General features: G+C 45.8%; 1 protein-coding gene across 2 annotated transcripts in view; it reads right to left on the minus strand.

The window, feature by feature from the left end:
- The window catches only part of FOXK2 (forkhead box K2), a 51,263-nt gene that overhangs the window by 23,107 nt on the left and 4,864 nt on the right, over positions 1-23,292 (minus strand). For both annotated transcript variants that reach the window (XR_008201021.1, XM_052657843.1), the window contains exons 2-3: positions 3,836-4,030; positions 1,054-1,201 (exon numbers count right to left, since the gene is read on the minus strand). Coding sequence is in view for 1 of the 2 variants with exons in the window: in XM_052657843.1 (XP_052513803.1) it covers positions 1,054-1,201; positions 3,836-4,030 (343 nt within the window). In the remaining variant the exon portion in view is untranslated. The remainder of the gene's footprint in view (positions 1-1,053; positions 1,202-3,835; positions 4,031-23,292) is intronic.

Consider the following 23,292-nt stretch of genomic DNA (forward strand, 5'->3'; position numbering starts at 1 on the left):
AGAGAACACAGCCCACATCCCAGAAGCTTCCTCATGCCCCGCCCCACCCCCCGCCCACTTTCAACCTCCCAGAAGGCCACCACTTTTCCTGACATTCTGTACTAATCAGAACCCAGCTGTGACTTAAGTTTTACCATCTAAGAATGTATCTGAAAATAATACAACTTAGTTTTGCCTGATTTTAAACAGGGAAATGGACAAGAACGGAATCCTACAGAGAGTGCCCTGTGTCTGCGCCTGCCCAGTACCCTGTGCAAGAGGCTCCTGGCTGCTGTAGACAGACAGATGGTGCACAGCCCCGACATATCCATTCCCACGGGTGTGACGTGCCCTACTACATGAATAGACCACATTTTATATAAATGCATGCTTAAAGTAACACTATGTCTGGTTTTCTTCTCTTTTTTCACTTAGCGTTCTATCAAGAGCACTTTCATATCAGTAACTGTGTCATGTAAGATCCCCTTACTTAATCAACCTTCCTTCATTTAGGGGCATTTAGGTTGTTTCCAACTTTCTGTTTTGTTTGAACTTTAGTTTGAGATTTCTGTCCATTTCCCTTAAATGAAGTCTTAGAAGGGGCATTACTGGGGCAAAGAACAGAAATAGGCAGGGTCCTACTGTAAATCATCCAATAATTATCATCCGAAAGGGACTGATATGTCCTCCCCAAGGTGTGCGTGTTCATGCACATATGTGTGCACACACACGTTCAGACATGCACATGTGCAACCTTCAGCATTTGGGACAGCACGACTGAACTCCAAGAACAGTTTCCTAGGACACCAGGCACTTGACCCCATGAGGACCAAGGGTTCAAACCCCTAGCACCCGGGCCCACAGCTGCCACCGAGGACGGCCCAGGGCTGAACGATCAGAAGAATGCACCTCTGCGAGCCCAGCACTGAGAACACGCTCAGCAATCCCCCCGCACCCACGCAGTCGGGCACTTCCCGAAAGGCCCTGGGCAGGTGTTCCCTGACATGCAGGTGAAGATAGCTGCTACCCAACAGGTCCTGGGTTCTGTTTCAAAGCTATGAAATATTTATTTACCTTTGGGCTATCTCCACCTGAAGCTTCCTTCTCGTTTTCCGGCTGTGAGTTGTCGGCCATTAAATTGAGGTCAGATGGTATCACACGGCCCATTTTGTACCCTGAAGACCCTGCTCCCCGGGGGCTAGAAGGACAGGAGTTTGCAGCACTGTGGACAAAAAAAGGTTGTTCCTATCAGAACATACCTCACACTGTATTTCGGTAACTGGTTCTTATTTCAAGGAAAACAAATTTTAAAAGTAAAAGAACTTCAGTATGTTCACTGGAAAAATGGACTCATTAATCTTTGTGAAATTTAAGATCACTCCAAGAAATCAGGTATTTGCTTCCACACGTATCATCTTAGGAACTTACCAAGGACACAGACCCATACATGACGGCTCTCGGGCTCAGCCTGGAAGAGGAGCAAAGAGCACCGCTCTGCTCGTCCCCCTCCACCAAGGAGCCGAGGACAGGCAGCAACGAAGGACAATGGCTTCCAAGCTATACCAGAAAGGTCAAGGGAAATTTGGAGAGAAGGGAACAGCAGCCAGGCTGAAGACAGGACACACAAAGAGGGAAGGAGGTGGTAGACACAGATACACATGCAGGCAGGCTGTGAGCGGCTCACAGGAAACACACAGAAACCCGAAACAGAAACCTGCTTTTAAAAATGCACTTTTTTTTTTCATGAGGTAGGGCTGGCCCATGACACTGAGAATGTTTTGATTTTTGATCTTTGCTGATTAGAAGACACTTCATTTGTAAATTCACCAAGTTACGTATTTAATTTATGCTCCCTTTTCTGTACAGTATTATTATACTTTACAGACAGAACAAGCTACTGAAATGGAAGGATGCCAAGAAAAGATTGTTTTAAAAATCCAGTAAGTTATAGAACAGTATATATATTTAGCTCTCATTTGTACTTTGGATAAAAAATAAGTATTGAAAATGTTTAAGAAATTTCTGGAAAAAATACTTAAGAAACAGTAGTTACCCCTGAAAACTGAACTAGAAAGGAATGGGCCAGAAGGTGGAGCAACACACTACTGCCTGGTGCCCTCTGCAGCACTACTGGCCTCCCTACCAAGAGTACGCACCGTCAGTATATGCACTCACCCTCCAAACAAGAGTGTACTGCACGCCAGGACAAGTCAAAGCACTGAGAGAGAGGACAAGGCAGACGGCAGAACCACAAGCACGGAACTCTCGCTCTATGATCTTAAAACGAGCTAACATTTCAGAAAGGTCAACATGGGGCAGGTGACTTGTCCGCCTGGCTGGGCGGTGGTGGGTTCCCCCATGAGTCATCTCAGCAGCAGAGACGCTGTGCTGCTCAACGCTGGTGGAGGGCCGTGGGGTGAAGATGAGCAAGGAATACAGGATGAAGACAGGCCAGGAGGTGAGGAGAGGTTGGGTCAGGAGCTGATCCAAACTCTGAGGTTTCCAACAACCTCCGGTTCCTTGAGTGCCTATGGGCCGTGTGTCAGTGGCCTGACCTCAAGGCTGCTGCTTCCACTGTGGGCCGCTGTCCCATGTGGGTACACAGGGGCGTTCTCCTCTTCCTCCGTGCATTCTGCACATTTTTCATGCAATGCTGAATAAAAATCTGGCCATGCAGCTGCTGATATTTGCCTACTCACTGCCACACTTACTACCTGATCCATTTAGTCATACAGAGACAAATTCAACTAAGTGGGCGAGACAGAGGCAGCATCCTCAGCAGAGCGGCTGTGGCAGGGGCAGAGAAGGAGCCCAACCAACAGCAGCTGCACTCACACGGAGCCGAGCAGCCAGTCTACCTGACACTTCCTCCAGAGGCCTTTCCAGAGGGATACCTTTCTGTCCATGCTGGTTTTTAAGATAAAAAACAGAAGTGTTTGACTGAAAGCTACAACTCAGAGCTGCAGCATTCCCTCTGTACCCTCCCCACTCAGCTACATGTGGGGTCAGCCACAGTGGACAAGGCAAGCAATGTCTTCTCTGCCTCCCAGCCAGGCCCTGTGGACAGCAGGAGCTAGGCTCGCAAGAGAAGCAAGTGTGTTCATCTGCACCGAAGTCTAATACTACTCACACTGAAGAAGATGCCTGAATACATACTTCACTCTTCTAACCCAACGGAAGAAGACTGACCATCTGAGCCTTATCCCAGGGTCTCATCTGCAGGTCCTGGGTGATTCCTGACCTGACCCTCAGCTACTGACCCTTGAAAGCTCAGCACAATGTAACCATGTTGCACTGGATTCCATGGTGAAGAGTAGGCCCGGAAGGCACCATTCTCTACTTCCTGACACTCTTGGAACAAACATTAGGACAAACACAAGTTTGTCACCTTACTGAGGTCAAACTCAGAAATCCAAACTGTAAGTGATCAGAATTTACATAAAGTTGCGGCAAATCAAGATAGTCTTGGTATCAAACCAAAATGCAACTGAAAACATGACTCACACTTTAGACCAATACCACAAATCACCTATTCCTAAACTTACACTCAAATAAAAGAATCCACAAGTGAAAACCAGGAACATTTGGGAACTGTGTTTCACATGCAAGAAACCGAGAGTAAGTGGTGTTCGGAAACTGAACGATATCTTAAGTGCCTCAACATCTCTCTCTCCATGCAGGTCAGTGCCTGGGAAGGAAGGCGTCATCACTATACACTGCCGTCCACTACTGTGATGCATGATGGCTTCTGAACGTCCCAGAGCAAGAGGCAAGGCCTGAAACTTGGACAGGGTCATGTCCACACTCACACCCTGACACTATGGGGACTCCCATCCCCATGGAAGCTGCTGTATACCTGATGGTTCCTGTGGGGGAGGGGAGGGGGCTGATGAGGTGAGCCATGGTGTCTGGAATGTTGATGGTCAGCGGTGAGATGTGAGCCTGCACAGGCTTCACCGGGGACTCGGGCGCCTCCTGTTTCTCCCTCTTCTCGCTGGACAGGGCAGTGAACGTGATCTTGATGTTTGTGCTCGGAAACCTGAACGTGCACCTAAAAAAGAAAAGCCAACTGTCAGCACCTGTCTGCCAAGCGGCAGGGCAGGACGCCCCACCCACAGCAGGGGACAGAGCCCACGTGTCCCCAAACATGCTGGAGCCTCGACTTGCGTTGAAGAATCAGCGAGAAGCCCATTTCAACCTCACCTCAAGCGTTACAGGTTGCTTAACACATGGCGCCACAAGGAGACATCGTCTCATGACTTAAAAACACTAGTAAGCAAAAGCCTCATTTAGACCAGCCCAATAGGGGAAAAAATGGTAGAGCAGATTCAAAAAAGACTCAAATACCACTTAATCTGCACCAGGCAGGGTCTGAGACAGGCTCAGGATCGAGCGACGAGCCCCAGCCATGGAGTGAGGAAAGCCAGGCAGGAACGCTGCTCATCCACAGGCCATGGATGGCCCCGTCACGAGAAGGAGGAGCCCCGGGTCCACCTTTCACCTGCTGCCGACCTCCGAGGACATCTTCTGCCCAGCCCTTCTCTTAGGTTCCCACCCTGGTCTGTCTGCAGCCAAGATCTGCATGTGGTGTTCAAAGACAGAAAAAAGCCAGACTCTGATTCTCCTGCCCTCAGGCACAGCCCTGTCTCTCTTGAGGTCCCCCTCACATGAGGTCCCATGGGTGCTGCCCTTCCTCCACTTCAGTGCTCCAGGGACCCCACCCCGGGTCAGACACCACATCGCAGCCTCTTGTCTGTTCTTCCCCTCGTTCACTACCCAGGGGCCCCCTTTGACCCCTCAGTCACCTATCCAAGGGTTTCCTGATCGCCCTGCACCCTCCCCTTGCTGCCTTGTTCATTTCACTCTGGCCACTTGACTCTGTGTTACTCCATTTCTGCTTGTTGTCACCCAATAGGATACAAGCTCCACTGGAACAAAGTCCTTGCCTGCAGGGTTCCCTGCTATAATCCAGAGACCAAAAGAGACCCTGATAAATGCAGAGAAGGGCCTCAGTGCACACTTGTTGAATTAGTGAAAAAGTGCCCCATTTGATACATTAGAAATGTAATTAAAATAAGCAAATCACATGAATAAATCAATAAATGGTAAGCCCACAACTGCCTCTTTGTTGCTAACATGAGATTCGAATAATCAACTCCAGGCCTAGAAAAGAAGGGTATGAAGACTCTTACTGGTCTTAACTTGTAATACAACACACGTAACAGTGATGAGAGTGAGGCAGTCTCCTCCCTCTCCTCCCCTATGACGCTCCTGAGCCCCACCCTCAGGCGATGGTCCCTGCTCTCCAAGAAGGCCGGCTGTGAGAACAAGCATTTTCACCAGCAGGAGGGCTTCCGATCCTGCAGAGCAGTTACCTGGCTGTGCTTGTTTCCTCATCCACAGAACAGATGACAGCATCTCCCTCCGCGAGTGCCATGAGGATTAAGTCAGATGCTTCTCACATTCAAATGTTTATCAAAAAACCAAGCTACCTTCAGCCGCACGGTAAGATGTCAAAACTTGCTTTTCCTACAGCTGGACAGTCACCATCCACTGTGCTGTTTGCTTCACTGTCACCCAGGAACTCACGGAAGCCCAGCCCGGAGCAGCGGAGCAGCACATGCACCAGCCTGTCCTCCACACGCCGTGGAAGCAACACAGCCCTGTGCGCAATTCCAGCGCAGGGATGTGAGAATGGGACTGGGCCACCTACATGTCCCCAGGGGTTTATTTTTGCTTTTCATAAGACAGGACCACACACTCCACGCTGGTCCCTGGCACGTGTGTGTTCCCTCAGTGTCACCACTCACAGGGTCCGTTGCACAGACGGACAGAGTGCTGCCTTCAGGGCAAGCAGCATCACACGGAGGACTTCCTTCCTTTGTATCTTATTCCCAAAGTCCTCAGTTAAGACAACAATCATCTCCTCAGCATGGGTATTATCTGGAAACCTCAGGCTCCAAGGACACACAGAGCATCTAAAGCGACACAAAGTACCATCAGGCCACCTGCCGACAACCTCTGACAAACAGCATGTGAGAGTGTCCTAGCCATCAGTGGACGCTGCCATCAACCCAAATCCCACCTGACAGGTGAAAATGGTATTTTTGTTTATATCCAAACATGAACTACTTCTCACGTGTGTAAGCCATGAATCACAATTAAAAGCTACCCAGGTAGTCTGGTAACTTTCTATTTTTTAATCTGGGTTCTGATTACATGAGTGAGTTCCTATTAGTGAAAAATCATTGAGTTATACTATAGACGTATGAAGCATACACTTTTCTGTACATGCAGTATGCTTCAATAAAGAGATTTTCTTTAAAAAAATTTTTTAAAAAGCCATCTGTAGATGGATACAGAGATTGATAAAATGTTGATAACGTCAGGGGGTTCACAGTCCATTTTACTATGGGTACTCACTGTTATAATTGTAACTGATTTTTCTATGTTGGTTACATTCAAAGCCAAGTACTTCAAAATGTTTTTTGAGTTCTTTGGGGTTCAGTTAGTGAACACATCCTTGTTCCCCTTTAGGGGATGCAAAAAGCCACTGCTTGACTTTTCTAAGTCAGAAATAAAAAATAATGGGATAACTTTAATTAATTGTGTCACTAAAGAAAAAAGAGCAGCAAAACATTAAAACAGCAGACAAAACAAGGTGAGTATCAGCACTCTGTCTGCCCCACACCACCACCAGAGGTTGTTTACGTCTGGGCACGCTGGTCCTTGCTCCCATGAAGCACTTCAGGGCATCTAAGAGTTTAAGAGCCTGTAAGATACTATACTCATTTGGAAAATTAAGAGCATGCTATCCGTGTCTCACGCTGCTTTGTACCATCACTATACCTAACACCGTGTGCTCTTTAAAAACACTTTGCTGCTGCTGCTGCTAAGTCACTTCAGTCGTGTCCGACTCTGTGGGACCGCATAGACGGCAGCCCACCAGGCTCCTCTGTCCCTGGGATTCTGCAGGCAAGGACACCGGAGTGGGGTGCCATTTCCTTCTCCAATGCAGGAAAGTGAAAAGGTAAAGTGAAGTCGCTCAGTCGTGCGACTCTTAGCGACCCCATGGACTGCAGCCCACCAGCCTCCTCCGTCCATGGGATTTTCCAGGCAAGAGTACTGGAGTGGGTTGCCACTGCCTTCTCCATAAAAACATTTTAATTGTTCCTAAAAGATCTGTAATAAACTCCGTGTGGGCTCTGAAGTTGTGGTGCTTAGGCTTAGCTGCCCTGTGGGCATGTGGCATCTCAGTTCCCCAACCAGGGATGGAGCATGGGTCCCCTGCATGGGAAGGCAGGCGAATCTTTAACCAACTGGACCACCAGGGAAGTCTCGGGGAAAGATTTTAAAACGAACAATAAGAAAAGCCAGACAGCAGAAAGCAGAACCACAACCCCCTAAGCAAAAACTGAGCAGGCAATGAGCAAAATCTGACCAGATACTGAAAAGGCACACACCTCGAGTCACAAATCAAAACTGAAGCAACACAACAGCTGATGGTTTCAAACTTAGGCAAGGACCCTGATAAAAACTAAGTTTCTTTTACTTGAATAAACATTAACAATTTTAATATGGATTCAGAGTTGCAAATACCGTTCTCTCCACCTCTCTCTTAGTCTCCTGTATTTGGTGACAGGCATCTTTCTTGGAGTGGAAACTCTTACAAATGAGACACACAAGCCAATGGCTTGGGTCCAGAGATCTGAATTTCCTGATTCACAAAGAAGCTCTAAGGATTCTGAAAATCTGTTCTTTATGTACAAAGCCAGGCCTTGCTGCAAATACTTAATACTAACATCACATAGCTAGACAGAAATTGGCCACATTGAAATCTCCAACCAAAGAGAAAGTCAAATTTAGTGATATCTCTATGCAAAGCAAGTTTAAACAATTAACCAATCAGCCAAACTATTCCCTACAACCAAGTCCAGTTGGGCCATTTCAGAGGTGGAGCTGGTCTCAGGGAGAGGGTGGTTCCCATGCTCTTTACCCCACAAAGGATAAGACAGGCGGGAGCAGTGGTCCAGCCCCACAGCGCCACTGGGAAAGGAGCAGAGCAGAGCAGCGTTCCACCTTGACGCTAACTAACAGTGACTGCAAGCCCCAGGGGGACAGCCACCGTGTTCCCCAGCCTCCTGCCATCCTTTCTCGTGGCACAGATTAACTACTCAGATAGACACACATTCTAAGTTGGGAAAAAAATCTCCCTACAAGAGGGTTCCATTTCTAGCTATTTCAAAAAACATGTCTGAATGCAACTCAGACATGAGTTATGAGGATAACTCAGTCGTTACGAGGATAACTCTGGAGTCCCTTGGTTTTCAGAGTATTTTAGGAAGTTTAATGGGCAAAGGTCTACAGATGCCACCCCCATGGCCATGGCACAAAGCAGGAAGACTGCCCCCGCCACAGGGCTGAGGAGACAGAGCCTCACCTCTGGATTTCCTGCCGAAATAACAAATCTGAATCTCACCAAGAGGAAACATCAGACAAGCATTCTACAAAACAACTGGCCCATCCTCTTCTAAAACATGAATTTACAGAAGACACAGGCTGAGGAACAGTCACAAATGAGAGGAAAGTTCAAGGCATAGGTGACCTGAGTCTAGAAAATGGGCGTCAGTAAACAACTGCTACGTCCAGTTACGGTCAAGTGCTGTATCAGTGCTAAGTGGTGTCAGTACCTGGGCGATAGTTATGGAAGAGAATTTTTTAGGAAATAGACATGGAAATATTTCAGAGGTAAAAATGCATCATATATGTAGCTTATTCTCAAAAATTTCAGGGAAAAAATACAGCAATGAAGCAAATGTGGTCAATGTTAATATTTGGGGAATCTGGAAAAATGAGAATATTTGTTCTATTTTTGCAACTTTTTAATAAATCTGCATAATTTCAAAAAAATAAAAAATTTGGAAACTTCCACACCATCCAATGCAAAGCTTGACAGATCACCCCAGGTGTCACTGGGCCCGTGCCAGGCTAGGCTGTGCACACTGTCCATGACAAGGTGAGCACAGACATAAAGAGCGTGGAAACCACCCATTCTTCTGTCAGATTGGACCTTCTCCATGGTCGGTTTGGGAGCCCGGTTCTGGGATACACCCTCGTCATTAGCGCTCTTCTATGCAGTTCAGAATCCCATCAAATCCCAAGACTAATCTTGTGATAGTTACGAAACATCACCTCATTGCAGTTCTCACCCCTCCTCCAGAGCCTGTGTCCCTGACAGTCAGCCCTGAACTAAGCAGGGGAGTACAACCCTAGTCCTGCAGTATACCGAACAGAGTCACGGCTATCTACACAACAGACCCTGACTTCTGTGCCCTCAGTCACCCAGCACAGCTGACGTCTGTTGAGTCTACATGCTATCCCGTCACTGGGCTTCCAGACTGTGACCCAAGAAGCTGTGGTTTGTGGTAATAGCATATTCTATAGTTTGTATTTCTTCTCTCCTGGGAAGAGTGTCTGTCCCATCCTACATGTATCAATATTCACACAGAACAGTATGTCCCAACCATGTTCCCAGAGCATAGCACTGAATGTCCTGACACCCAGCACAGGCCCAGCTGTGCTGCAAACAGCCCCAGCTCTCTGCTGCTCACACCAAAGGGCTGGGTCCAGCTTTTGCCATCCACTCACCCCATAAACATGGCTGCTCTGCGCCACTTTTCCCTCACTCTGGGGTCCAGGCCGATGCAATGACCTCACTGAGGACACCGATGGTTTCCAGACAGACAGAATAAATGAGTCCTGTGGCCACGCCTGCAGTCAATGGGCGGGAGGGGCCCCAGTGAGAACCCTCCTCACACAACATCACCTCCTTAGTGTTAGCAATCCCAAGAGACATCTGGAAAAGATCATTTCAAGTCCTTTTAGCTATGCAACTGGCCAGAGAGACATCAACTGAACTGCTCTCCAGGGAAGAAGTAAGAGGCCAGTTACTCTGTCACTCACCTATGACAGCTGACAACGAGACTCTACTATGAAGAGGAAGAGAATCCGATCCTTTAATCTCAGGATTGGCAAAGGAAAGACTGTGACAATAAAAATAATGTGTCACACAGGGTGGACAGAAGTGACTGCCAAGGAGGAGGGCAGCAGGATCAGTTACACCCAAGGGTGGATCGGGAGGTGGGGGGAAGTAAGGAAATGAGTGAGGAGGTTCCCAAGCAGCCGAGGTGTGTGGTGTTCACACCGCAAGGATCTGTGAGGACAGAGAGGAGATGAGGTCTGACTGGCTTGGGAGATGGAAATAGAAACGGCCCTGCTGACACACCCACGTGTGCAGCACCCAGGGGAGGAGACCGCAGGACGACTAGCTTCGCAGTCTGGCTTCTGACTGAGGGAGCGTTGCTACCAGTTACTGAGGTGCAGACGGATGGGGTGGATGATGAACAGGCAATGTGTAAGTGGACACATGGCCTTTGAGGTGCCCATTCCCCACAATCCCAGAGGGGGCATCCAACCAGCGCTTCCTGAACCTAGACAGAGACACACTTGCTGTCCTCAGTGGTTAAGAGGGTACATTCGCAACATCACAGAAGGAGCCTAAAAAATTCAGCTCGCAAGTCTGGTATTAGAGAACAGCCTTCAGAACTCAAGCAAGCATCACCTTGAAGGAGGAACCCTATCATGGGAGTTTTGACCATGTGCTCCAGTCCCAACTCAGCTACGACAAGCCATGCCTCTTTATCTTTTGCAAAACTGGAAGAAAAATTCCTCCTCTTCTTTCCAAGCCCTACGGAGGCTTAGCCAAAAAGGCACTTTAAATGGACCCATGTATACGTTTTCATCATTCTCTTCTACTAGTTTCCTCTAATTTATAACAGAAAGATTGAAACTTTTACTACAACCTTTAATAGACCGTGGCCCTTAACAGTCATATTTGTCAGTGACTGATAAACCACCCCTCACCCCAGGCTGCCTTTTCTGTAGCTCCAGGAGCAACATGTCCACACAACCAGTCAGTCCTGCCCGCTGGTCACCCTGAGCTGCCACCACATGGGTCTGAATGGGCCACCCAGAGCCTAGCAGGCACTCCCTTCATCCCAGAAGAGGGTGTGTGGAGTGGCAGCTCACCAGCTCATGAGAGGGCTTCCCTCAGAGGAAGTGGCTTTGGGAGGCCAGTGTCCACCCATCAAAGAGAGCAAGTCATAGGTCAAGAACCTGACCCAGTTTAAGATGGGTAAGGACGATGAAGACCATACTGGGAGGAGCCTGGAACCCTACACAGTCCATGCGTTTCTTTGCTGGACCTCAGCAGTAAACTTCAAGGAACACCTACTATTACCTTAGCGTGACTTCTTACCCTGACAAACACGAAAACATTCTATGAAAATTCATGAAACACAATGGTGTTTTTATTAAAGGAGCTCACACTATTGTAGGTTTTGTTAGGTTTAGCATGAGTTTCTAGCCGGAGCCTCAAAAGCCTGATTCTGTAAGACACCTGCAACCCGAGTTCAGGTCCTGGCCTGTGAGTTTCATCTTTGAGTAAAGAACTTTCACTCCATGTTTAGCCTTGAGGTGACTTGGAAACCACACAGCACGTGAGTAGACAGGGGCACTGTGGACATGTGGGTCGTTAGCGAGTAAAGGGGAGCTGTGCTCAGAAGGGCCCACATGTAAGGCTGAATTTTGTAGCCAGCACCTGGTAATCTCCTTAGCCATTACCTGAGTCTGTGTTATGTAAGTGAGGCCCAACAGGTCAATGGACCGCAGCTGTGGGCTTGGAAGCTCAGCTCACACACATCTTGCCTCTTGCAACCCCTTCCCCTCCACGAACACCCACTGTCCAAGAAGTCCTGGACAGGGGCACGTTGGGCACCTGGGAGAGTCTGCACTTGCCCCACGAGTACACTTCCACCTAAAAAAGCTTGGTATCAAATAACAAAAATACCACAGCAGGTTGAGAGAAACTACAGAAGAAATGAAAAGCTTTTGCAGCTTTTTTAAAAAAATTGAGGTGTACAGTATTATTTAAGTTTCAAGTGAATGACACAGTGATTCACAACTTTTAAAGACAGGTTCCATTTAGGGTTATTATAAAATATTGGCTATATTCTCTCTGCTGTACAATACATCCTTATAGATCTTTGCAGCATTCTTAATCCACAGTTTCATTTTGCACTGGACCCCATATAGTATGGAGCTGGGCTTGTACCCTAAGGTACTAGTATCCTAGGAAATGGTACATTTCCATAGGCAGATCTGCCTTTGTACCCACAGACCAGGAAGGCTTGATTCCAGAAGCATTCCTGACCCAATTTAGAGGGCTGGTGTCGGGTTTTCCAGCAACACATGTGACAAGCACCTTCACAACTGCTTCTGAGTTTTTCTTTGGCTTGGAGAAAAATTTTGTCTGTTGGCCATTTGTTGCACTGTGATTCCATTAATGAAGGTACTGGAAAGAACTGCCTTGTCTACTACTCTGAGTGGCAATTTGCTGTTTAGGGGAGGCTGACTCAGGAGCACATCCATTTAAAATCCTGATGCCAGGCTGAGGGTGGGGGTAGTATTGGAATAGCAGTGTAGCCAATGTGATGCTTTGTGCTTCCAGCAGTTTGACAAAAAAAAAAAAAAGTACAAATTCTACTTTAATTTCCAGTTATTCAAAACATGTTCTAGACTAACAAAGATTTCCACCAATATAGAAATAATCCCATGAGCCTGCTCTCACCTGGATCACAAGTCACCACATCCACGCTCTGAGTGCAGATGGCTCGGCCCTCCGGCCATGTCACTGACAGTAGCAGCGGACAGGCACACTAAGCATACGGCAGGAGCTCAGAGAAGCGGTTACTCCTCTGAGGTAGGACTACTGAGATTACCCCAAACTTGCCAAATAACATTCACACGAAACCAAAGCAGGCTCTCCAACAGACACCTCACTAAGATAAAACTCATAAGCAGAGCCGTGCACAGGGCCTGGGCTCCCTTCTTCCTCTCCCCAGTTCACAGCAATTTCTTTTGCCAGTGCAGAAAAGCAACAGCCTCCAAATATTTTTGATTGCATGCTTCTAAGTGAAAAATTAAGCAGGAGTCAAAATATGAATAATATATAATCAAGAAATGAAAAGGAAAGGGACAGAATCAGAGAAATATTCCCAATACACACAATTTACAGCTGACTTGTGTTTAGGATATACAAAGAATTCTTAAAATAAAAACACAAACCCATTAAAAATGATCAAAGAGAAATTCACTGAAGAAGATACAGGAATGGGTAACAAGCACATCAAGAGATGTTCAACATCATTAGTAATGCAAATCAAAGACCATGATACCACTGCACATCCATGGAATGGCTAGTATTAAAAAACTGACAAATCAAGGGCTGGCAAGGTTACAGAGCAACTAGAACTCTCCCACGCTGCTGGTGGGAATATAAAATGGTGGGACTGCTTTGGGAAAATCTGTCAGCTTCTTAGTAAAGCCACTTCACCCTCAGGTGTTTGACCAAGAGAAATGAGACCCTCTGCCCACACACTCTTTCACAAATGTTCACAGCCATACCATGCCCAACAGTCCAACCTGGAAAAGATCCATGTGTCCAGCAACAGGTGAATGAATCAACCAATGATGCTAAGTCTATACAAAAGAATACTTCTCAAATATCAATCAACAATCACAAAGGGAAAAAACTGCCCAAACAAGCAACATGGATGAATCTCAAAAACATGTTAATCAAAAAAAGCCAAACTGAGGAGTATACACTGCATAATTCCTTAAGAAATCCTAGGGAAGATGCAACTAGTCTAGTGATGGAAAGCAGGGCTTTCAGTTTCAGAAGAAGGGCAAAAGGGCAGGAGAGAGATTCTGGGAGACAGAAACCTTCTCTTACTTTGAACTGGGTTTCCGTTACACAGATATAAGTACCCATCAAAACTCTTTGAAAGGTACCCTTAAAAGAGTTTTGTTTTATCCTATTAAAGTGTATCTCAGAAAATGTTTTTTAAAGAAAAAATTAAAATGGCAATAATATGTTCACATACGTATAAATTATATTACTGTATTACACACTAAAAAACACAAAAACAGCAACCAAACAGGATGAGAAAAACCATCAGAAGTATATCTTCTTCCAAACTCTAAAAGATCATCTTGATCTCTTTCTGGAGTAAGTACACACACACACACATTATAGAGACTAATATACTAAAGAAAACATTACCTTTGTTTTACCTCTGAGGTTCCAAACAAAAGGAATACAATGTCTAGAACGGAGGGATTTTCTTTTTGCTATATTGAGATATAACATGGTTTAGGTTTAAGGTGTACGATATAATGATAAACGCATGTAGTGCAGAGATTAGCACAGAAACATTAGTATCCATCAACTCATTATAGTTACAGTTTGTGTATGTGTTAAGAACTTTTAAAATTTACTGTCTTAGCAACTTTCAAATTTTATGAACAGTATTATTACCTGCAGAGGTACCCTGTTGCACATTATACCCCCAGGACCTATTTATCTTATAGCTAGAAGTTTGTAATGTTGACCCCCATCCTCCTTAACCCACTTCCTCCATCCTATGTTTTATAAATCACTGATAAAACTGCCAATTACATAGCAAAAAGAGATATGATTGGATCAAGTTCCTTACTAAATGGAGAGTTTTTACATATGTTCAACCCTGGAGTAAGGCATTCCATTCTTAAGGGCACTTTATAAAATGATAACTTTTATTTTATGGGTAGAAAAACAAAGGCATAATCCATAAGGTGTGTGCTCTGAATCCACAGTTCTCATGCAGTGTCACTCGCTACCACACCTTAGGCTTCTTACCAGGTGAGCTGCACACAGGAGGTGTGCATTCACTCAATCTGTAGGAAAGTCTTCTCAAAATACTCTGCTGAATGGCCAACATGCACACGAAAAGATCAACATCATCAATCACCAGAGAAATGCAAATTAAAACCATAATAAAATATACCACAACATACCCATTGAAAACCTAAAATGAAAATGAGAAAATGCCAATGCTGATGAAGCTGTGAAGACACCTGAACTCTATCTTACTCAGTGTCAAAGAGGTGTAAATGTAGAAAGCGCTTTTCCAAAGTGGTTGTACCTACGAAAGCTGAACACACACACATCGATGGTGAACCACTGGAGCCCACCCAGCAGACACGTGCACGTGCTTGTCAAAACACAGCTACCAGAATCTCCATCAACTGTTCAACTAAAAGTCTTTCAACTTAGAAGACTCACAGCAGCAATATCCATTATACCAGCCTAAAATAAAGCTATCTAAATGTCCACCTATGGCAGAATATCAAATTGGCGTATATTCACATTATTAAACATAGCAATGACGATGAATGATCCACAGCTAAGTACAAAAATGTGGGCTAATCTCAAAAACATTTTATTCAGTGAAAAGGCAACACCACCTTCTGAACTCCATTCTGTATAACTCCATGTACATGAAGCCAAAAGAAAACAAACACTCTACAATTTAGAACTCAGGATCATGGTTCTGTGGCTGGGAAGAACACATGGCAGGCTTCTAGAAGGGTGTTGACAGTGCAGTGTTTCTTAACTCACGGCAGGTTACACTGTGGGTTCTCATTAAGCTTTATACTTAGGATCTATATTGTAGATTATACTAAAAACAAAAATATAAACAAACTGCGGAGGGTGACAAGACTAGAGAACAACTAAGAAAGTGCTCCAGAAGGCCAGGTGGAAAATACCTAAGGCAAGAGCTATGCAGCAGGAAGGGTGAGGGATGGATCTGAGAAATGTCCAAGTGGCGTGAAGGGGACAGATAAATAACTGTATGAGTTCAGCAAAGCAGAGCAGACTGCGGAGAGGGTGAGCCCTGGTCCCAGACGGACATCAGCTCACCGGAGGAAAGGAGGACACTTGAGCAGAGAGAAACAGCAGGACTGCAGACTTCAGGCCTGACATACCAGGATCTGACTCAAGTGTATAATATTTACCTATTTATTTGGCTATGTCGGGTCTTTGTTGCAGCACATGGGATCTATCTTACATCATGGGGAGTCTTTCCTTGGAGTGTTCAGTTCAGTTGCTCGGTCGTGTGCAACTCTTTGTGACTCCATGGACTGCAGCACGCCAGGACTCCCTGTCGATCATCAACTCCCAGAGTTTACTCAAACTCATGTCCTTTGAGTTGGTGATGCCACCCAACCATCTCATCCTCTGTCGTCCCCTTCCCCTCTCGTCTTCAATCTTTCCCAGCATCAGGGTCTTTTCAAATGAGTCAGCTCTTCGCATCAGGTGGCCAAAGTATTGGAGTTTCAGCTTCAGCATCAGTCCTTCCAATGAATATTCAGGGCTGATTTCCTTTAGGATGGACTGGTTGGATCTCCTTGCTGTCCAAGGGACTCGGGAGTTTTCTCCAGCACCACAGTTCAAAAGCATCAATTCTTCAGCACCAGCTTTCTTTATAGTCCAACTCTCACATCCATACATGACCACTGGAAAAACCATAGCCTTGACTAGACGGACCTTTGTTGGCAAAGTAATGTCTCTGCTTTTGAATATGCTAAGTTGGTCATAACTTTCCTTCCAAGGAGTAAGTGTCTTTTAATTTCATGGCTGCAGTCACCATCTGCAGTGATTTGGGAGCCCCCCCCCCAAAAAAAAGTCTATCACTGTTTCCATTGTTTCCCCATCTATTTGCCATGAAGTAATGGGACCAGATGCCATGATCTTAGTTTTCTGAATGTTGAGCTTTAAGCCAACTTATTCACTCTCCTTTCTCACTTTCATCAAGAGGCCCTTAAGTTCTTCTTCGCTTTCTGCCATAAGGGTGGTGTCATCTGCATGTCTGAAGTTACTGATATTTCTCCCAGCAACCTTGATCCCTTGCAGTGCACAGACTCTCTGACGGGGCGTGTGGGCTAAGAGTGTGGGCTCAGTTTTGCAGTGCTTTGGCTTATTTGCTCCACAGCACGTGGGATCTCAGTTCCCCATGTCCCTGGTTCTAGGGAGCAGAACATATCTTATTCCCAATTTACTGCATATTTCTGTTCCAACCCATCTGGGGGCTACCTGAAGGGTGATGCAGGCACCTCTTTGTTTTGCCTACCTCAGAACTCAAGCTGAAAAAGCTTGAGAACACTGAAAGTGAAATTTGAGTCAGAGCCTGTGGTGAAAAAAATCACAGTCCAAACACACAATACACAGCCTAAGGCAACAGCTGGGGAGTTTTTCTGGGAAGTTAGGACCTTCAAAAGTAACAGGGTATGGGACTTCCCTGGTGGTACAGCGGTGAAGAATCCACCTGCCAATGCAGGGGAAACAGCTTGATCCCTGGTTCCAGAGGATCCCACACACCATGGGGCAACTAAATCTCCATGTCATGACTATTATACTCAGCTACTAAAGCCCGTATGCCTAGAGCCCGTGCTCCACAAGAGAAGCCACCGCAACGAGAAGCTCATGCACCAGAACTAGAGAGTGGCCCCCAAGAGCCAAAACCAGAGAACGCCTGAGCGCAGCAAGTTAGACCCAGTGAAGCCAATAACAAATAAATAAAGTTTAAAAAACAGACACAAAAGGAAAGGAGAAAATAATCAAAACAGCTGACTACAACAAAATCAACATAAAAGAAGGCAACTGGGGAGGAAACGAGGGACCAAAAAACTCTAAGACAGAGAAAAGAAAACGAGCAGCAAAAGGGCGGAGTCCCTCCTTGTCAATAATTACTTTGAATGTAAATGCATTAAACTCTCCAATCAAAATACTTCAGACAAGAAATTTAAGATGTTTTCTTCAGAGAACAAACATTAATATTCATTCAGCAACTCCCCTGCATCAGCCAAGGGTGATCCATACATCTCCATGAAGTTGATTCAATAATATCCATGTTTATAGAAGAGGACAGTGAGGTTAAGAGATTAGACAGCTCAGACACTGGGGTAAGGGCTCGTGCCTTCCCTCAGCCAGAGCGATGCTACGACACTGCTCCAGCAGACTAATGAGCGTACAGTGCCCTGCCTGGCCATTCTCAGCCCACCCCGAACCCTTCCTACAAGGAGAGGTCTGTGGAGAGAAACACAGAGGGGAGTAACAGGCAGCCTCTGGGATGTGATCCTTATTGTGAAGCCCCTGGGAAGCTGCCCTCCACAGAACAGGGAGAAGACCCAGGCTGACCCAGTGCCTACTGGACACCAGGAGCTGAGGGACACTCAATCAACCTTCTGAGTAGAGCTCCACTCCCACCTATAGACAATGCAATGACTCACACAGGTTCGGTCAGACGCCTAAACAGAATGCCGTTCCAATGGTCTGAGGTGGCCTCCGATAACTATTAATATAACCAAGGCTTGGCGCACTACTCTAACAAACAATGGCTTTAAGTATAGAAGCCGGTCCTTTAACAAAAGTGGTCAAATTGCCATTCCCAAAATACTAAAAGCATTTAAAAACTTTATTTATATAAAGACAAAGTTCTTCCCATTAGAGGTATGCAGGAAAAGAAACCCTAAACACTGAATGCCTAGTTACTAGAACTCACATATGTTATAAAGAAATAGATATTTTTCAAAACTGACTAATGTAAATTTGCATCAACAAGACATGGACACTCTGAAAAACAACTTTTAAGAGAGAATAAAATAAAAGGGTGGCAAATAAGATACAACTTTCAGAGGTAGGGTGGGAGTGGGAGTTGGACCACTTCATCAGGAAAGGATGTGCTCTGGACCAGGCAATCCCAGAAGGGTCTCCCAGGCCTCTGCAAAAGTCCTCAGCCACAAGAACCACCAGCGGCCTGGCCCTCCTCCAGCCCAAGGCATGTGGCCACAGGAGTCAGGATCTGAGTGCCCACTCTGTGGGAGAAGTCACGACATATCTGCAGGGACGTAGGTACAACCAGCTCCACCTGCCCAGTGTGGAGCAATGCTGGAGAGCAGAACACTGCATGGTCTGACCTGCCCCTAGAACAGGTCTGTAGGCTACCATGCAGCATGACCAATGCACATCAGCAAGGATGTTTTTATTTAGCTACAGGAACTTCTGTTCACATGTATCCAGGCTTCCCCTCTACGTATCAATCCCCCTCCAGGTATCAATCAACTGTAAAAAAAACACATAATCCAAAAACAAAAAGGCCACTTAGGGTGGTCAATATAAACAAGAAGAAAATGCAGTGAATTGTAGAATCAAAGAAAGAATTTAATTTTAACTGTTCTAAACTGTTTCCTTTGGTGTAGTATCTCCAAATACAAACCTCGAAGCCTATAAACAAATTCACCAACAGACCCTTGAGGCCTTTCACTGTCCTGGCACTACACAAGGTCACGGGCTACATTTCCAGTAAGTGTACAACCTGCGGGTGAACGAGCCCAGCCCACAGAACGCTGGAGTGCCAAGGTCCAGGATGTGTGCGATGTTTAAAACACACGTGGGCAAGTCCAGAGGGAGACTAGGCAGAGCGGGGACACAAGACTCAAGGAGGAACCGGAATGGACAGTTCACATTTAGACCAATCTTCTTCAGCTCAAACAGCTGTAAAACTGATGCTCATAACCCCAACATCCTCCAAAAGTTTAGAAATAGCAAAAACACAGCATTTTTAATATATCACTTTTGCACTCCAAACGCTATTACAGTCTGAAAAAGACCAGAAAAACACAAAGTGAGTCTCCGATCTACTTGTTTAGGGTTTTCTGTATCCCGTCTGTTTAAGTCAAAAGACAAGTTTCATACTGCTGATTGTGGGAGACTAAATAAATACCATGAGAAAACAGCATCCCTCTGACAGCAGTCTTTCAGTGTGGCTGTAGTGACACTAATTCACACTCCCTCACACCATCAGTTCATTTTCCAGGAGAACCAAGACCACAAAAAACCAGAACAACTCCATTAGAACAGCTCAATGCTTTTCGCATTAACCATAAACGTTTGTTCAGTAATTTGATCAACCTAACTAAAGAAACTGGATACATGTGAGCATACACATTCCACGGTGAGAACATTAGTCTACTCCCGAGTACTAAGACCGATCTCCTTACAACCCAAGTAAGATTTGGGATTGCCTCCTGGGAGTGTCCTTCAAAGTTGCAAAGTGAGAGATTCTATGCCAGACCTCTCCACCTCAAGCTTCGTTTCAGAAAGGCACTGTCAATGAATGAGAAACAAATGTTATGGTACCTTCAAGGTTTAAACAGGTACCACTGTAAGTTATTACAACTCACTGTCTGTGGGGCTAGAAATTACATCCCACTGTTACTAACTGCTACGATCACTGTGCTCCAGGGTCTCCACCATCCTACCACTGATGCTTGGGGTGGTATTATTCTCTGTTGAAGGAGGACTATCCTTCAAAATCATAGGATTTTTACAGCATCCCTGGCCCCAGCCCACTAGGTGCCAGTTGCGTCCTGTGCCAGTTGCACCAACCTAACATGTTGCCAAATATCCTGGGGAAGGGAAGGGTACACCAGTGAGAGTCACTGTCGTACTCTGATCTCTTTCAATGGGTAAGATCCAGAAGCATTCTGCAGACACCAAACTGCAGCAAAGGCCCAACGATGTCTAATATCCCTACAGAATTCTCAGCAGAGCACCAAGCATATACTCCAGGAACTGAGGCATGCTAGGCAAGGCAGCTTCCCACGAGGTGCCTTCTAATCTCCCCGCAGCCGTTTCCCGGGATGATGGCAGTAACACCTTGTTGCGGTGCTCAAGCTGCTTGAATCATGGAAATGGCAATGCGTGCCTTCAACCTGTCCTGACGCATTTCATTAGCAAATTCAAACAATCCTCATTAAAAACTGGGACTAGAAGTGGGAGACGACTTACTGTATTATCATTTAAGATATTGTAAGCTGCTCCAAGGGCTTCCCAGGTGGCTCAGTGGTAAAGAATCTGCCTGCCAATGCAGGAGCCGCAGATTCGATCTCTGGGTCAGGAAGATCCTCTGCAGGAGGAAACAGCAACCCACTCCAGTATTCTTGCCAGGATAACCCAAGGACCAGAGGAGTCTGGTGGGCTACAGTCCATAGGGTCGCAAAGAATTGGACACGACTGAGTGACTGCACAAAATTCTCCAAAATCCAAACATAAAAGAAAGCAGGAGCTACACAAAAATGTTAAACAGATAAGAATATCATCCAAGATGCTAACAGCTTTGATTAAAAGCTTCCTTATTTTAGGGACTTCCTGGTGGTTAAGAGTCCACCTTCCAATACAAGGGATGCAGGTTCGATCCCTGATTGGGGAACCAAGATCCCACATGCTGCAGAGCAACAATTAAGCCCATGTACTGCAATGAAGACTCAATACCCCCAAATTAAAAAGAAGAGTAATAATAATATTTTTTAAAGCTTCCTTATTTTAGAAACCCTCTTTTTCTTTTCCATTAAAAAAAATAAGTTTTTCCTCAGCAAAACAAGAATTGCTGAATTTTCACAATGGAAAAATTTCCTGTTACTCTATAGTCTCATCTTCTGGAATATTTCCACCAATCACGAAGCTATACTGTGCTTCTGCAACTGTGGATCTAGATGAGACCTGCTGATGAACAGGGGACCATAAGTGAGGGAACCACATCTAACTAGAATCCTGTCACTAAATGATCAACATCTGAGAATATTAAAACAACAGTAATGTCCTAAATCAGTAGCCAACAAGCACACGTATATATGTACCAAGTAATGATGGTTGCGTGCCATTACCAGAGAATACAAACTCAAGCAGGACCTTCCCTACCCTGGAGGACCAAGAGGGGAGAAAGTCAAGCAAGAGGACAAGTTGTAGCACAAGGTGATGAGGAGGGAACATTAACATTTACCCTTGCCCTCCAGAACGGGCTCCTTGACCTACCACTTCTAGTGGGTCCAGAGCACTTCTGAATGCCTGAAAAGCACAGAGCTGCCCTTTGAGGCCTGCAAGGGACCCCAGCTTCAGGTCCTCTCTGCCTTTAAGAAAGACAGCATGGACTTTCCTGGTGGTCCAGTGGTTGATAATCTGCCTTCCAGTGCAAGGGACACGGGTTTGATCCCTGGTCTGGGAAATTTTCACATGCTGCAGAGCAACTAAGCCTGCGCTCTGCAACTACTGAGCCCAAGCACCCAGAGCCCGTGCTCTGTAATAAGAGAAGCCACCGCAATGACAAGCCTGTGCAGGGCAACTAAAGGGCAGCCCCCACGCACCACAACGAGGGAAAGCCCTCGCAGCAATGAGAGCCAGCCCAGCCGAGAAAATAAACAAACGAGAAATAAAGAGCCCATGGCCCAAATTTCAGAAGTATATATGGTTTGTTACACTTCAATAAAAAGGCAATTTTAAAAAGAAAAACAGTAAATTGCAAAGTTCTTTGATTGGACAGAGAAGCCACCCTTCATTAACAAAATAACAGTTTGGCCAATGGCATTAAAGAACAAGAATTCTTCAGATCAGACCACAAACAGGACAGGACTTTTAACCAGTTCCCTTTCCTGACTTTGCCCCAAGGCAGAGGCACTTTTTCTTTCCCCATGAAACAGGGAAGGTTTGTGGTGAAGTTGACATACCGGAGTGGGGCGGAACCAGAACGGAGGCTCTAGGAGAGAGGGCACCCCAAAACAGACCTCTCCTGGCTCAGCCTGGCTTTATCTTCAGGTCCTGGTGGGGAAAGACAACTTTTCTCGGCTAAAGAAATTTCAAACTTTGCTCACTACTCCCAGAGGCCTTTCATCAATCTACTGCGTGCACGTATGTGGAGCTATGACCAAGTTGGAGAGTGCTGTCCCCCTGAGGACATTTTCACCAAGTCACATTTCCTGGGACATTAGATTTCCACAGGCCCCTCCATACCAGGACACTGTGATAAAATACAAGCAGCCCCTGATGTCTAGCAAGGGCAAGGGCACCGGCCTGGTGCTAATTATGCCACACAAGGTCAGTTATTATCCCTGTTAAAAGTGAGGAAACTAAAACAGGTTAAGTAGCAGGGCTGGAATCTGACTCCAGTCTGCCCAGCCCCAGTGCCCATTCTTGCTTTCTCCTAATATGACTGGTTGCACACAAATGACCACTACAGGTGACAGGTCCCATCAGGGAGCCCTGTTTCTCAAAATGTGTTAGAAATTCAAACTATTTAAAAGTCAAAAGCTACTGCTTAAGTAAACATTTTAAATGAACAGAGTTCTACCACTACAAAACTTACTAAGCACTAGTAAAGTACATGGGCGGAGGAGCCTGGTAGGCTGCAGTCCATGGGGTCGCTAAGAGTCAGACACGACTAAGCGACTTCACTTTCACCCTTCACTTTCATGCATTGGAGAAGGAAATGGCAACCCACTCCAGTATTCTTGTCTGGAGAATCCCAGGGATGGGGGAGC

Source organism: Budorcas taxicolor, chromosome 19 (genome assembly GCF_023091745.1).
Source record: "Budorcas taxicolor isolate Tak-1 chromosome 19, Takin1.1, whole genome shotgun sequence".
NCBI lineage: Eukaryota > Metazoa > Chordata > Mammalia > Artiodactyla > Bovidae > Budorcas > Budorcas taxicolor.